The following is a 14,999-nucleotide window of genomic DNA, read 5'->3' on the forward strand; positions in this document are numbered from 1 at the left end:
TCTGTCCAATAATCTCTTCCATTGTATACTAATCCTTACCTATTGCTTCCATCATGGAATAAATGGAATAAATGGATAGATAAAACCTATTATTTTATCCGTCATGACTATGGAGAGCAGCTCATGATTTTTCTTTGTATATTCTCCCTACTCCAGAGTTTTGTAGACCTTTTTCTCTGTTGCTTCACAGAAATTGTTCTCTCACAGAAACTTCTCACTCCAGGGATGTCTCCATTCCTGACTATACCTATTGCTATTTTCCCAGTGCACCAATGGAAATCTTACTGGTAGCAAGAGGCCAACCTTTTGTAGTCCATACAATTAAGAAAACTTGGTATAGACAAAAGAATCTTTCAGATGTGACCTGGAGTGCTCAATTAGAAGCACAGAACCAATGTCTCATTTTCTTGCTTTTTACTGTGTTGGTTTCTATACTTGCCTATCAAAATCAGACTACTTTTTGAATTTATTTGATACATAAATCAGCCTAAACCATTGAAATCCTAGTGCTTAAATGCCTTTGTGAATTCAAATAGTTGGTAGACTACACGTGGGATTCAGTAGGTGCTTGAAGTTGCAGGGTTTTAACTATGGTAATCGATTAAATCCTGTATTTTGTTCCATGTTTTCAATCCCAAATTTTTTACTGTCTTTTAGATTTTAAAATTCAGTTAGGAAGCCAGTGACAGAATCAAGTTTTTTGGTGGTCTCTGAGTAAATAGAATTCTAGCAGTTTTGCATCAAGGAGATTGGAGAAAATGGTTATTTGAAGTTACGCTTACTTAAAAGTTTTAGAAGTTCTTCTTCTAATAAAGAGCTTTGTTCCTTCAGTAATCACATGGTAATTTGGCATAACTGAAAATTTATTTTAAGTATTTAATTTTTCCACTTTTGTAAATATATTGATTTTCCTACTCCCTCCTTTTTTTCCTTTTCTTTTTCTTCCAGGACCCTTTGCTGCTTCAGGAGACAGTAAATTCTGCTGCTGCTCTTATCATGGCATTAATAAAGGACAGAAACCCGGAGCTGATTGGCCAGCTGTTGGTAGCATAAGACCATAAATCATGTGTAGCTTTTGGAAATGTTAGATTTTCATCATCTGTTCACCAAAGGTCTTAAGCCATTTTATTCTTTGTTGAAAACTGTGGATGTATACCATTTATTATTAAGATCCCTTAACAGCATATTTTTGATATTTAAAATACAAGTCTAATATTATGTATCAAGTGTAAAAGGAAATACAAATAATTCTGAGAGGCACTGGATATATACTGTGAGGAATGATACTGAAATGTTTTTTAAGGTACTGATCATTTTAAAAGGTACACAGAGGACACCAAAGCATTCATGCAGAATTGTCTTTAACTGTGCATGTGTGTTATACTCTAGGACACGACTTAAGTTTTATTTCCAATAAATTAATCCTAAAGCACAACTTATCTACTTTATGTGAAATAATGTAAAAATTGCTGCTGTAATACCTATTAGTGAATGTAGAGTCCCTTACAGAGTGTAGCTGTCCTGACATCAAGAGAAATGCATACTACAGGAAGTGTTGGAAAAGTCAGGTGCCTATTCTCTGTGGAATGAAGATAACCTCAAATCAAAGAAAATATATGCATGAGTACAACGAGGTGCTAACCCCCAGTTTTCCAGATGCAGTATGCCCTGGCTGTAGCCTGCTTGGTGCGACACTTCTTCCAGTGCCCATGTGCCATCATTCAGAGCTCCTCTAACTCCACGGAAGTAGGAAGAGTCTGTTCATTCATGTTGAAGAATACAATTCTCATCTCTTGCTGGTTAGCAGATGTATGTAGTAAATAGCAGTGACAAGAACAAGCATTATGAATTCAGAGATACGCCCCATTGATAGTCAAGTCTGCACCCTTGGGACAGGAAGATGTAATGGTCAATGTTTTTTATGTGGAGTATCTCTAGGTATCACAACCACTTAGAGCAATACAAGCAGCATCCCTGAAAACATGCTTTTCCCTATGCATCAGACCCAGGAATTTTATCTCTCCTGCAATTTGTGAAGGGGGTAGGTTAGTGTCTTACATACTTGATATGTATGGAATAAGGAATAAGGTCTTGGAGAAATATCCCCACCCGAAGTGTCCAGTGAGTCCCTGATTCAGTCTGTCACTGTCAGTTCAGGAAGCTTTCCCCTAAAAGCAGCATCCCTCCCCTTTCTCCCTCCATGTTCTGCTCCCTCTGGTGCTTGGACAAAACTTAGCATAACAAGCTCCCTGCTTAGTCCCTTTGCTCTTTCCCTTCACATGACTATTTATATCTCTGGTTTAAATCCCTTTTAGAAACTGATCTTGGTCACAAACTTCCTTCATTGCACAATAAAATAAAGAGCTGTTAGTTGATGGTTCTATATCCAAAGCAGACATCTTCTTCTACACAAGTCATGCAAAGATAACTAAAAAAGTTCTTGTGCATCATATGCTTTCTTCTTTGCTTCTTTCTTCTCTCTACTTTGATTAATAATTTGTCCTTTTCTGATATTGTACAACAGAAGCATTCATATTAGCTCTGTGTATGGCTATACAATGGGCATATTTTATTCATATATATATTCATGTCTGTTCATATGCGGAGCACACAAATAAATGAAGAGCTAAAGAATTTATTAATGGTATTCATAATTTAACAGGACAGCTCTCACAAATAAGTTTTCTGAATGTGCTTTTACATTAATAAATTTGATGAAGGAATTTGTCCCACAGGCTTTTAAAAGACATGATGAAAGATGTCTCTTTGACTGTATTTTGTTATTCTTGTTTGCTTGAAGACTAAAATGCAATCTGTGATGTGTTTTGCCCAAATAATAAGAAGGTGAATTTAGAAAATCCTTCATGTTTTCTATCCGCTCTAATTTATACATTGTGATACTGCATTAACATTGGTTTGTGTGCATCATTTGCTTAAACAGAGCTTTTATTTTTTAGGGTTGTTTTACTTACCTCATTCTCTTAAGAGGATTTTGATCCAATTAAAAATGATACCGCAATGAACTGCTGTAATAATAAAAAAAAAAGTATAGTTGTTTATGGATTTATTTTGAAAAGAGAACAGACAATGCACAAGAAAAAGTAAGTTTTGGGTCGTCCAATATACTTAGTACTAATCCTAAATGGAAGATAATAGGCTTTATTAATGTGCTGTTAATCATTGCATTATGGCTTTTTAATCTTTAGCAATCTTTTTAAATAAGCTACAAAGACTGAAAAGTCCATTTTGCTGGAAGCAAATGCACCAACAACAGAACTACTAAAACAGATCACAAAATACTAAAACTGCAGTAAAAAATAAAAAAAAAAGAAACTAGACTGTGATTAATGCTATTGTGTATCCAAACCAAATTTAAATGGTTTTTTTTGGTGATTGTTAGTACTTACAATGGGAATAAAGATATAAAATGAAATTAAGAAACTGGCTGATTGTTTTTTGTCTGTGCATAGCTTCTCACAAATAGCAGTATACATGAGAAACTTGGCAGCCTTTTATACACACATGCTGTTTTCAATTTAACTAGTGAATCAGTCGCCACCCATATTGCTTTGAACGTTTGGACAGAGATAACAGAAAGTAAATAGAAGCTCAGACTCTGCCAGCCTTGCTTACCTTACTCCTCAAGCACTCTAATTAGTATTCCTTGGGTAGTGTTCATCAGAAAAGAGAATGCAGAATGTGGCCCCAGAAATGCTTTTCAAAACTGCAAAGTTGAGTGAATTAGATTTGTATACTGAAACTAAAGCACTTCATGCGAAATATGAAACCTGTGTGTTACTTTGCCTTCAATCAATTAGGTAGAAGAGTTCCTATTTAGTCCCTTTTTTCTTTAGCTTTTCAGACAACCTAGCTTGAAAAAAAATGGGTTGATGATCTTCTGAAGAAGAAATGAAAAGCATAGAAGATGGTGGCATTATAAACAAAAAACCACAACATCCCGAAACTATGCCAAAAAGCAAAGAGAAAGAAAGGGAGACATTACCTATTGTAATCAGTGGCATAATAGAGTCAACTTTGGTTGAGCTCATCTTAATAATTAATATAGGTTGCAGAAGGATGCCATGGAGTCTTTGGTGTATTCAAATTTTTATTTCTATGTGACACCAAAGTCTCATCATCTCCACAATGCCATCCAAAGAGAAGCTTCCAAAGACATAAAGTTTCCAGTTAATGCCTGGCAATTTCTGAAGATAGAGCAACTTTTCCTCTCTGTAGGTCATTCCACCAGAGAAGGGTCATACTTTGTTTGCTCTGTTCTCCCTGCCTCAGACACTTACTACTTCTCTTTGCTTTTTGTTTGGCTTGTATTTCTGAAGAAGAGCACGTTTACTTTGAGACATGCAAAAGTGTTTTTTATCTCCTTCCTCTTCATCCATATTTTTGGTCTGAAAAATCCTAGTTCATCTTATCAAGCATCCACCAATGTGCAGACAATCCCTTCACTGCTGTTGGGGAAGGTTTGGGGGTCCAGGAATAGGCTTATGTTTACAGTGTTCCTGTAGCACAGAGTTTGGGACAAGATTATTCCTGCCCAATTCAATCAATCTATTCTTTTGCACCTGATTTTGAATAATTTGTAAAGGTACCCAGTTCAATGACTAATTCCCTGCTCTGGATGCCTACAGTGAGATAGCAAAGACAAAGTGTGAAAATGAGTTCAAATCTTTGTGCCCCAATGCCTGAACTTTCAACTTCAGACGTAGTTTTTCTATGACATCTGTCTCCCTCAGCCCATTTCCCAGCCCAGTTGTGTACCAGAATTCAATTTTTCTCATGCTCCTGGCAAGCACCAAGGAAAAGAAGCAGTCACTGACACCACATTTTTTCCCCAGTGTAGGTTGATTTTGATTGACAGGGCTGTAAAGCACTTGTTAAATATACATTTTCCTTCATTATTTCTTCCAGGAATACTCAATTAGTTCAGAGATATATAAAACACAATTTCAGCACCTGTGCTGAGGAAACGGTCCCAACTGTGGAAATACTTTTCATTATAGAATGAAGTCACTTCTCTTGCGTACACCAACCTGGGGAGCAAAGTGGCATTTCTTAATATATTTATTCCAAAGTTAATTTAAGTATGCTTTCAGTATTTAGATTGAAATTGACCTCGTCCTTCATGCTGCACCTATTCCTGTCTCAGAAGCTAAAACTATAATTCAGTTAAAATACCAGAACACGGAATTATACCACAGCTACAAAGATAAATGGGAGAGCAAGAGACTTGGACAAGAAAAAAGTGATGTGGATTTAAATAACAAAGAGAAGCAAAGAGGCAAGCGGGAATATACCAGGGCTCCACCAGATGGCAAAACCTGCAGGGGAGATCCCTAGAATGGCACCATGGGCTAGAAGCTGCAGGCAGGAATGCTTTCCAGGTTCGGTAGCACTTCGAATGGCAGCTCAATAAGGCACTTTTCTCTTCAGCAGCCATTTTAGATAACTGTCTCTCTTGGGTAGCTGTTTGTTGTTACTTCTGCATCTCTTTCATTACTCTGCCTACTTCCTTTTGTTTTTGCGCCTCAGACTCGTCACTTCAAATTTCATATTTCCTTTTCATTTCAGCCGTTCCTGTTTTCTCCTGTGCTCTTTCACCATCCTTTCGCCTACTTCTGTTGCTTATTCTTTCTCTCCATATTTGTCATTCTTTTTCCTTTCCTCCCAGCCCACCATCGTAGAAAGAGATTTCCCCCCCCTCCCTTCCCTTGCAAGCCAGGCCGTGGTCTGGCATCAGAAGCCCTTCCTCGCTCCTGGATCGAGAACTGAGGCGTTTGGGCTTTGGCACCTCCGTGCTGCTCACAGCTGGGACTGAAAACAGATGTCACTTCCGCTGCCAGCTGCCGGCAGATGAGCAGCAGCTGCCCGCAGGGACAGACCTCCTGCGCCGCAGCTGCCGGGCTGACACCCGGTGCCGCCTGGTAGCTGCAGTCAAGCTGGAAGCAGAGCCAGCCCACTGAGGGGGAATAATCCGCCCCGAGGCCAGACCCCCCTTCCCCTGCCTCCGTAGCCAAACCAGGCTTTGTAAAGTCAGCACCTAGTCGAGGAGCCAGATTTGCAAACCTATCAGAGTGGCAGCGACAACAGAAGGTGAAAGAAAAAAACCCCCTCAAATCCAGGTATGGCTTACAGTCCCGGTGACTGGAAAAAGTATGTTTTCACTTAGCAACCAGTGGTTTTGCCAGGAGTTGCTCAGAGACAAAAAGCAAGGAACCCCACGAGGCTGTGTTAAGCAGTTCCTTTCCGCAGCAAAGACACGGCCTCACTGAAGCCGCACTGAAGTCAGTGGGACGGAAATTTCCTTGCAGTGCGCTCGAAAATGCACAGCATCTCCTCCCTCCGGCCATCTTCAGCTAGCTCACACACAACCACGCTGGTTATGCTAGGGGCTTATTATCATCATCATCATCATTATTTTTATTGTGCTGCAGTTCTAAGTGTGTATTTCTGCTGCGCTCAGCTCCCTTACCATTTGGTAATTAACATTATGGTCTTGATTAATACCCACTACGTTTTGGGATTTAGCTGTGACTCCAGCTTAAGCACCCACAGGCCTGTGATACGTGGGGTTATAGGGATACTTTTGAAGCTCAGTTCATAATTTAAAATCTCTCTGACTACTCACTCTGAATCCAATGACAGCACAATAAGCCTAAGAGGATGATTTTGTGCAGGACTAGAAAAAGGCTTGGCCTCTTTTGGACGCTGTATTTTGTCCCTCTCTCCCCTGTATGTGAGCATTTAGGGTTGTCCTGTTATGTAGAAGTTCAGACAAGGAAGCTGAAAAAGTGTTACCTGTCTGGAAACTAACCCTGCAAAAAGTGGCCAGCTCTCAGCAGAGTCACCAGGTGGGATGCCCTTGGGGGAGAAAGTACATTGTGATTCCTGCTGCAAAGGGACGTGCTGGTGGCTTGTAGGGCTGCAGCAATAGACTCACAGATTTGCCGAAATGTAGACTCAACTGTGGAACACTGTTTTCTTAATTTTGTAGTTCCAGGTCCTGCCTATGTTGAGGGCAAGATGAATATTTGTTATTCTAACGCTATTGTGCCCCTTTGGCATACATGGGTGAAGTGTGGAAGGGTCAGACGCTGGATGTGGCTCCTCTCTTTGGCTGTCATGTGCAGTCTTTGTGAGCAGTAAAGTAAGCCTGGTTGTGTGTTGTGACATGCAAACCTCTCTAAAAATGATAGATCTGAAAATGCTCAGAGGTGAACTGCATTCCAGACTGGTAGGTCAGGATAAGAAAAAGGAAGGAAGGAAACGAGATGTCTCTCACCCCTTCTGGGAGTGGCTGCTTACCGCAGATCAAAGAAGTACTTTTATGATAGATATTTCAAGAGAAGCTGCAAAATGCCTTGAGTGCACCGCAGAAAATGCACATTACCTCTCCTTGGTTGTTTGGTTTTTTCTTAATCCTTAAAGCAGCTGGCTTCACCGACTTTGGTCTTTAATCCTGCTTCCAATCCTTGTGTAGGCAGCTTCACAGCCTTGGAAGCTGCAGGATTTGTCCAAAACTTCGCTGCACCATGGTTACTTATGGTGACTTAACAATATAAGAATGGTCATTACAGTGGCAGCAATGCACCCTCTGCTGGTGTCCATCAATATTTTATCCAAAATCTTCCCCAAGTTAACTATCAACAAATACTGCTGCTGATGGCAGAGAAAGGGCCAATATTTTTCTCTCCATCTTCTCTGATTCCCAGCAGTGATAACCTAAGGTGTTGAGATGGGATAAAAAAAACTCTGGGCATGGTGTCAGCTACAAAGTGAAAAACAAAGATGCAACTACCTTCAAGAGGAGGCTGGAAAACACCCTTAGTATGTAGGCTAATGGAAAAATGGGGATTCATGCTAATCAGGTTGTGTGGGTGGAGGATGGCAAAGCATTTGTTATCGTCTGGGACAGCTCCTGCCAACATGTATCCGCCTTAGGCTGAGTTTTTGGTAGTGGTTTTTGCAGACCTTTTTCATTCCTCTCAAAACTCACACTGAGTAAGATTTGTTTCAGCTTCACAGAAAACCCTAAATTACAGACAAAATGAGAATTTGAACAATCCTGTGTTCAAATTATGAATATTCAAGTGGGTTTTTTGAATGCTATTTTGTACTTCAGTGAAAATCTCAGGTAATTTTTTTTATTATTTTATTTTTATGAATCTTATGTCAGATTTGATAAAAACCTTAGAAGCATCAGAAAAAACCTAGAAAATATTAACTATACTTCACTGTGATAGATGTGGTCCATGACTCAAGTGAGCATTAATGAATGGCCGGGCATAATGGCATGCAGTAAGTGGGAAACAGGTGAATGTAAGCTCAGCCTACCCTGCCAATCTTGTATGCAAATTAAAAAAAAAAAAAAAAAAAACCAACAAAAATCCCTGTTTTGAATGTGAAGTAAAATGGGAAAGAAAATCTCAGTGAGAAGAGACATCCACTAGATTCAGTGAGCATAACAGAATGATTTCTAGTCTATGATTATCATAAAGAAATAGCCTTTAGAATGAACCTATTAATTTATGTTCTTTATTAGGTTTGTATTTTTCCACAAGAAAGCATTCAGATGGATCCTCAGAGGAACATTTGGGATAAAAATGCTGTATTGTAGATATTCAGTGTGGAAAAAAAATACATAAACTTGTAGAAAATTATGTTGCAGGTAATAATGCCTTGGAAATAAAACACTCTTTTCTTCAGTAGCTCTTTCATGCCCTCTGCAGTTAAAACTCTGTTTTGTGTCTGTGCAGTCAAAGCGTGTTTTTCCCGGTTGCAGAATTCAGTACCTAGGGTTAAGGAAAACTGCAAAACTGTAAATAGTATTGGAAATATTTTTGGGTTGCCTGTAGGTTAGGTTGTGACTTTTATTATACACTCACAATTTACAAGCATTACGGTAATGATTAATGATCCTGTGCTTTTACAGTGGTGCCTCTTACACAGCAAGAGCTGAGAGCACTGAAGTGAACAGAGGTGCCCTCCTACGTGAGATCTTTGCTGGTTTCTCTACATGCAGGCATCCATCTCCACTCAGGTCTGGAATTTCACGCATATTTGCTGTCAGGTAGAAGTTATGTACAGATGACTGTAAAAACTACTTTAAAGTAACTGTGAATCTCATCATTACGTGTAACAGTTTTAGCATCCGTTTCAGAAAGTGCTGATCATATTTTTGCATAAAATCATCTAAGTGATTCATCCTATCCAAAACATCCCACCTCATAAAAGCAGGTGAGAAAAAAGTGTCTTGTTTCAGTTGATTGTACCTCAATTACATTCAACTAATTTCAAAGACATTTCTAACCCTTGGACATACAAAATTATGAAACAGTGCACCGTAGCCCTTCTACTTACATTTGAAAAGAAATGTGCAAGGGTGCATAAAAATTTCATCGGATGAAAGAAATGATCAGTTTCTCTAAACCCAAAGGTCAGTCGTGAAGTATCTATAACAGGACTCTTGAAGGGGAAAGAGTAAGTATTATATAATTAAGTGAAAGAATTAATAACAATAACAATAACAGTAGAAGTAATAATAATCATCATCATCATGATTAAAGAGATTAAAAGATGCAAAAGTCAGAAATGCTGAGAAGGTGATTGGCTACTTAAAACATCAAAGATATCTTAATTTCCATACCAATGACATCTTCAAGAGTGACTGCTGGTTACTAATTCTGGCATGATTAGTGATTCTACTATGTACTAGAACAGGTACAAACAGGTATATTTTATATATATAATTGAAACAAGAATAACTGCTGCAAGCTCTCTGGGATATGGTTCTCACTGTCACTGCTGTGTTCATTAGTAGAAACAAAATTTGAACTCAGACACTTGTCTAGAAAGTATCTCTGAAGAAACAAACATACTGCTATACATTGAATGTATTACTTTGGGTTCCTGGTCTTCATTGAGACATTAATGTGCCAGCCACTTTTAAAACAGTGACTGTTCTCCAAGGAACTCCACAGCCCAAATCAACCACCCAAGGAGTGAGGCTGGACACAGATCCTGTACGGAGGCTGGGGAAGGCCAAGAACCCAGGTACTGAGGAAACATGAAGCCCCAGAATGGTGAGGCCAATGCCAGATCACAGAGACCCCTTAAGCCCCAACTGTGTCTTGCTGCCCTCTTTTCTCCCCATAAAAGAGGAGAGTGAGTATGGTGCACATGGTCCCATGTTTCAATAAAGACCAAGGAATCTGGTTTACTGGGTACAAGTCCTGCTCAGGGAAAATGAGAGCTGGCAGGTTGGTAAACTTAGCTATACTTCAGTCCCTCCCTCTATGCAATATGAATAATGGCTACTTCACAGCAGCATTTCTTACACTGAATGTATTCATATTTATGAAATCCTTTGTAAATTGAAAACCATAAATTCTTGAAGGAGCTGTCTTGTAAAATTTATTACTGCTGAGATGATACTCAAGTGCTGAAAACAACTCTGTGTATTAGGGAACCCTTGATTAACCAGTTGAACCATGGAAATCTTTGTTTTGCCTGCATTCATTTTTCAGTAGCTCTAGAGATAATAGGTGGTATTATTTATATCAGGTACTACTCATGTACCTGAAATGTAAGCAAGGACCTTGGACCACAGAATTTTTCAGTGTATTAAATTTACTCAACCATGTTTCTCATTTGACTCATTTGATGTTGTGCAGTAGATTTACAAATGCTCATCCCTGTTTATGTTGTTTATCAGCAACGTGAGTTGAGCTGAAATCCTTCTTGGACAGACCCATTGACACTATGCTGTTAAGAAGTGGGGTTTTTTGAAAGCATTTAATAGAAGACTGGACTTCCAACTTGTGTGTGCATCACTAGGGAGAGCAGGGCTGGCCCATGCGTGTGCAACCCTGCCAGCCCAGGCTGTGCCACGGCAAACAGAGCTGGAGCTGGCTGGGGGACTTCAGGAGAGGGCTGGGGACAGGCAGCTCTTTGGCATTCATTTCCAGGCAGAGACTTCTTCTTGATCCCTGCACAGACTTTGCTGCAGGTACTTCAGCCCAATCTGGATGCTGGCTCAGCCCCTTCCCAGCCTAACCAGCCTGGCAGGGGTGGTGGCTGAGCTCAGGACCATGCTCCCGCAAGGGAACATCAGTGGGAAACATCCCCACATCCCTCTTCACTGCTGACTGCTCTCTGTCTAGGGCTGAGGCTGATGTTTGATAGGATGAGGAGAAAACACTTGGGAATATTCAGCCTGAATGAATTTTTGGGAAGAAAACTTGTTGTCAACTAAGTGATCTCTGGAACCAAATCAGAATAAGTCAGGGACTTCAGCTCGTTTATAACACGTAGGCTTCAGTCAATTTAACAAAGCCATGGCGTAGCATTTCTGTATTTCTATGCTGACTTCAGAGGAAAGCAGATCAGGCTCTCATCCCCATCTTGCAGCTGTCCTCTGCCAAGTACCTGAGGGACAACCATCTCTTCTTCTGAGGCACCAAAGCAAGCTGCAGGTTCAGGGAGGAAATTGGACAACTCTGGAGTCTTTGTGGAAGATGTTCAGCCAGGAAGACTACTCCATAGGCAAGATGTGGCATTAAACAGCAGAATATTCCTCCCATGGGGCAATACACTATTACAGAGAAATGCAGTTTAATACAAAAACAAACAAAACAAAACAACCAAAACCAACCCAAACAAAGCAAAGGACTTGAAACAAGCTGCACTTGGGTGCCAAATGGTTTTAATTTGATTGAAAACACTCAGATAGATGTTTCAAAATTTCCCTTTTCTCTCACTACTCATATCAAGGAAAAAAAAAAAAAGCAAACTTCTGGCTTTGATATAGGTTGAAGTTATTCAAATGTCAGACTTCAAGGAGGGACAAAAAAAAAAAAAAAAAATCATTCGTGACTCTGAGCTTTGCCACAGAGTGGTGGCGAGGGAGATGATGGAGAGGTGCGGTGGAGGCAGCCGTGCAGGAGAAGGGGGCTGTACCAGAAAGGGAGGAAAGGAGAAATCAGCATCTCTGGAAGCACCTGAGAGCCGTAAAGAAATGGGCTGAAACCCTAAAATACTGGGCAAGAGGAGAGAAAGTAAGCGATGCTGTTATCGCTCCTGCGATAGACGCGCAGCGTTACGCCGTGAGCGCCCTTCCAGCGGGATGCGGCGGCGGTGGGCGGCGGGGGAGCGCGGCCCGGCAGCCAGCACGGCCGGGGCAGGCGCGGGCGCTCTCCCTGCAGGGGGAGTCGAGCACCAGGAATGGGCAGCGGCGGCTCTGCGCCCAGGGAAACCCTCCGCAGCTTAACCCTGACAGCTGTGCTTGATGTGCTGGATGTGATGATAAAGGTTGGTCGGTGGGTTTAGCTAATGCAGAGTGCTTTACGATATTATGAGGTGGATGTGGGTGTGAGGGGGGAAAGGGCGGTCTCCTGGCACGTACCAAGGTTCAGGTCGTGGACTTCCAGCTGAGGAAAGACAGCCTAAAATCTCTGCTCTCTGATGTAGTCGGTCAGTCCCAGGCTCACGGGTACCTCCACCAAACTTAAACGGTGTTAGAAGTTAAAGCTTACAAAAAGAAAGTATATTGTGCGGCAAATCCTACACCGAATTTTTAAAAATCACGTTTGTGATAAGGAATTATCTTAAAAATAATGTGCGATCGCATATTAATGGCTAAGGGTAGAATCAGCAAAAGCTGAAGATAAGTATCTGTTACATACCGAAGTATTTATTCTCTGGTTCTCACTCGCCCTCTTTCTTTGGGATAGTGTGTGCAGGAGCTGTGGGCTCTTCCCAAGTGGGCCCAGAGCAGCTTTGTGAATGACAATGTAGAGCCAAGGGAGCTGCACCTGGTATGTAGTTTGGGGAAACAATTACCAGCTCCTCAACAGCTGCCAGAGCCAGGCAGGGCTTGAGGGAGCTGCAATAGCTCCCTGTGATCTCCGTCTGGCAGACACTGAAAGTACACGCACATGCACAAAGGCACGTTCAGAATTGCACCTGCACACGTGTGAATTTATAGGTCCAGTGTTTAAGCCAGGGCCAGTCAGTGTTATTCTCAGGTGCCATCAATCTCTTTATTCTTTTGCACTGTTTGTTGCATCCGCTTATTTAAAGCACTAGTGCTACAGGTGTAGCTAGTAAGTGCCTCAGCCCAGCTTAGAGAAGATTCATAGCTCCAAGTTGATTGGGCTGCTTTGCTCAATGTCAAAGTTGTCTAAAGACTTGCTTACATGTAAGATGTTTGAATATTCTATACATATCAGAAATTCTTACAAACTTTATCCAGCTTAAGTGCTGACTTTTATCAGTGCAATATACTTAGACAATATTCTGGCTGTATCAGCTTGCTGTATTCTTGATCTCTCTCATTAGATTAAATTCAAGTGCTAATAAATGACCGATTCCCATTCTCTATCTGTGAGCACAACACACTTTTCAGACAGGCTTTTTTCACATTTCACGTGTTTACCCAATCAGCTCTTTCCAATTATTCTGATCTATCTGAGACAGAGATCAAAGTTTTCCACTGGTTACTGTTAGCATTAGCTTGAACAAGTACAAAATAAAAATTAATTTTCAGTGGCTTATATGTAGCATTTTGCATGGGAAGATCCCCAAGTACTTTATAAGCATTCATTAGAGGTGACAGCAAGCAATGCGTAATAGCCAGGGAGAGCTGTTGCTATTTTGCTGAGAGACACGATTTCTGAGTCTTGATTTACCCTCAGCCTTGACAGCGAGATAGCGCAACTGCACTTCTTGACAGCAGCGCACCATCAAGAATTGCTGCTACCTCTGCCCCGACCTTTCCTAACAATGTGACCCCTCCCCATAATAATTGGCTATTTCTATGTAAGACTGTGACAATCCAGCTGTTTAAAAGGATTTAGCTAGGTGTTGCACAATAAACTAACATGACTAATTTTGGTGCAGGTACTCCAACTAAAATCCATAGTGTCCACATTGAAGGTCAGGAGCTTACTCCAGATAGAACTGTAAAGCAGCATATGGTTTAGCTATCTCTTTCTGTGTGCTGCTCATAGAAGGAGAAAACAGCTGTTGAAATTGCAACCCTTCCTTGTACTTTCAGTCACGGTCAGTCCAGTGAAGCTCCCCTGAAGTTGGCAGTTTTGACCACCTGGAATCAAGTGAACAAATTGTTCATGGAGTGCCACTGGTCTCCGCGCTAATACAAGGACATATTGGAAGCAACTGAGGAATCTCAGCTGACTCAGTGTGAAAGGCCAAAAAAGGGTATCATTTAACATAATGGTTGCATAAAGGAGAAAAATAAATGGAAGCAGGAAAAAGACATGCTTAAATATCCCCCACAGTCACTTAGTGGTCCAGCCATACTTTACAAGGTGTTGCTTCTGGAGATTGTAAACATTATGCACACCCCCCCCCCCCCCCCCAAATCAGCTTCCTGTGCATTGTTCTGGGCTTGCACTTATAAGCATTGCCTTCTGCAAATCTTACTATCTCACCTGCAACACAGACCTGGCATGACTGTGTTAATTTGATTCTTCTATTAGCCTGGCTTCTGTTACTCATGATTCCTCTGCAATATATTCCTTTTCATGGTACAGAAGGAAATGGAGCAGATGCCAACAAATAGCTTGTTGCACAATCCTGAAAAATCTCAGGAGAGTCCTTGTGGGGAGGTAACTTAGAAGGACATTGATGCAATGAATAACTGTGGGTTTTCTCCTCAGAAAAAGAGATAAAATACGTTCCTTATAAATACACAGATTTGTTTGAGAGAGGTATTGATTTCTGAACCAGTTTCTCCCCTTTGGAACAGTCCAAACTCCTTGAATGTTGGCCAATTTCTCAGGTCCTAAAAGATAACAAGAGCAGAAGTTTTGACGAATTGTCCAAGGTGCTTTATCAGATTTCTCCTGAGGAATGGAGACCAAGAAACTGTACAGCTCAGTAGTCGCCAGAAAAAACATTGTACTCTTATCTTCTGAAGTGGAACAGGATTTAAGTCGCACGTACAACCTGTGGTAATCTCC

At 40.8% G+C, this 14,999-nt stretch overlaps 1 protein-coding gene across 4 annotated transcripts in view; it reads left to right on the forward strand.

The window, feature by feature from the left end:
- CRPPA (CDP-L-ribitol pyrophosphorylase A) overlaps positions 1 to 14,172 on the forward strand; it is a 122,441-nt gene extending 108,269 nt beyond the window's left edge. For 2 of the 4 annotated variants that reach the window (XM_058423011.1, XM_040082246.2), the window contains exon 11: positions 949 to 3,407. In XM_058423011.1, coding sequence (XP_058278994.1) covers positions 949 to 1,061 — 113 coding nt within the window. In that variant the 3' untranslated portion in view covers positions 1,062 to 3,407. Of the gene's footprint in view, positions 1 to 948; positions 3,414 to 14,071 lie in introns of those variants that run through there. The other 2 variants (XM_040082285.2, XM_040082257.2) reach the window with 2 other exon arrangements.
- The last annotated feature ends 827 nt before the right edge of the window (positions 14,173 to 14,999 follow it).

Source organism: Hirundo rustica, chromosome 1 (assembly GCF_015227805.2).
Source record: "Hirundo rustica isolate bHirRus1 chromosome 1, bHirRus1.pri.v3, whole genome shotgun sequence".
In the NCBI taxonomy this organism is placed as follows: Eukaryota; Metazoa; Chordata; class Aves; order Passeriformes; family Hirundinidae; genus Hirundo; species Hirundo rustica.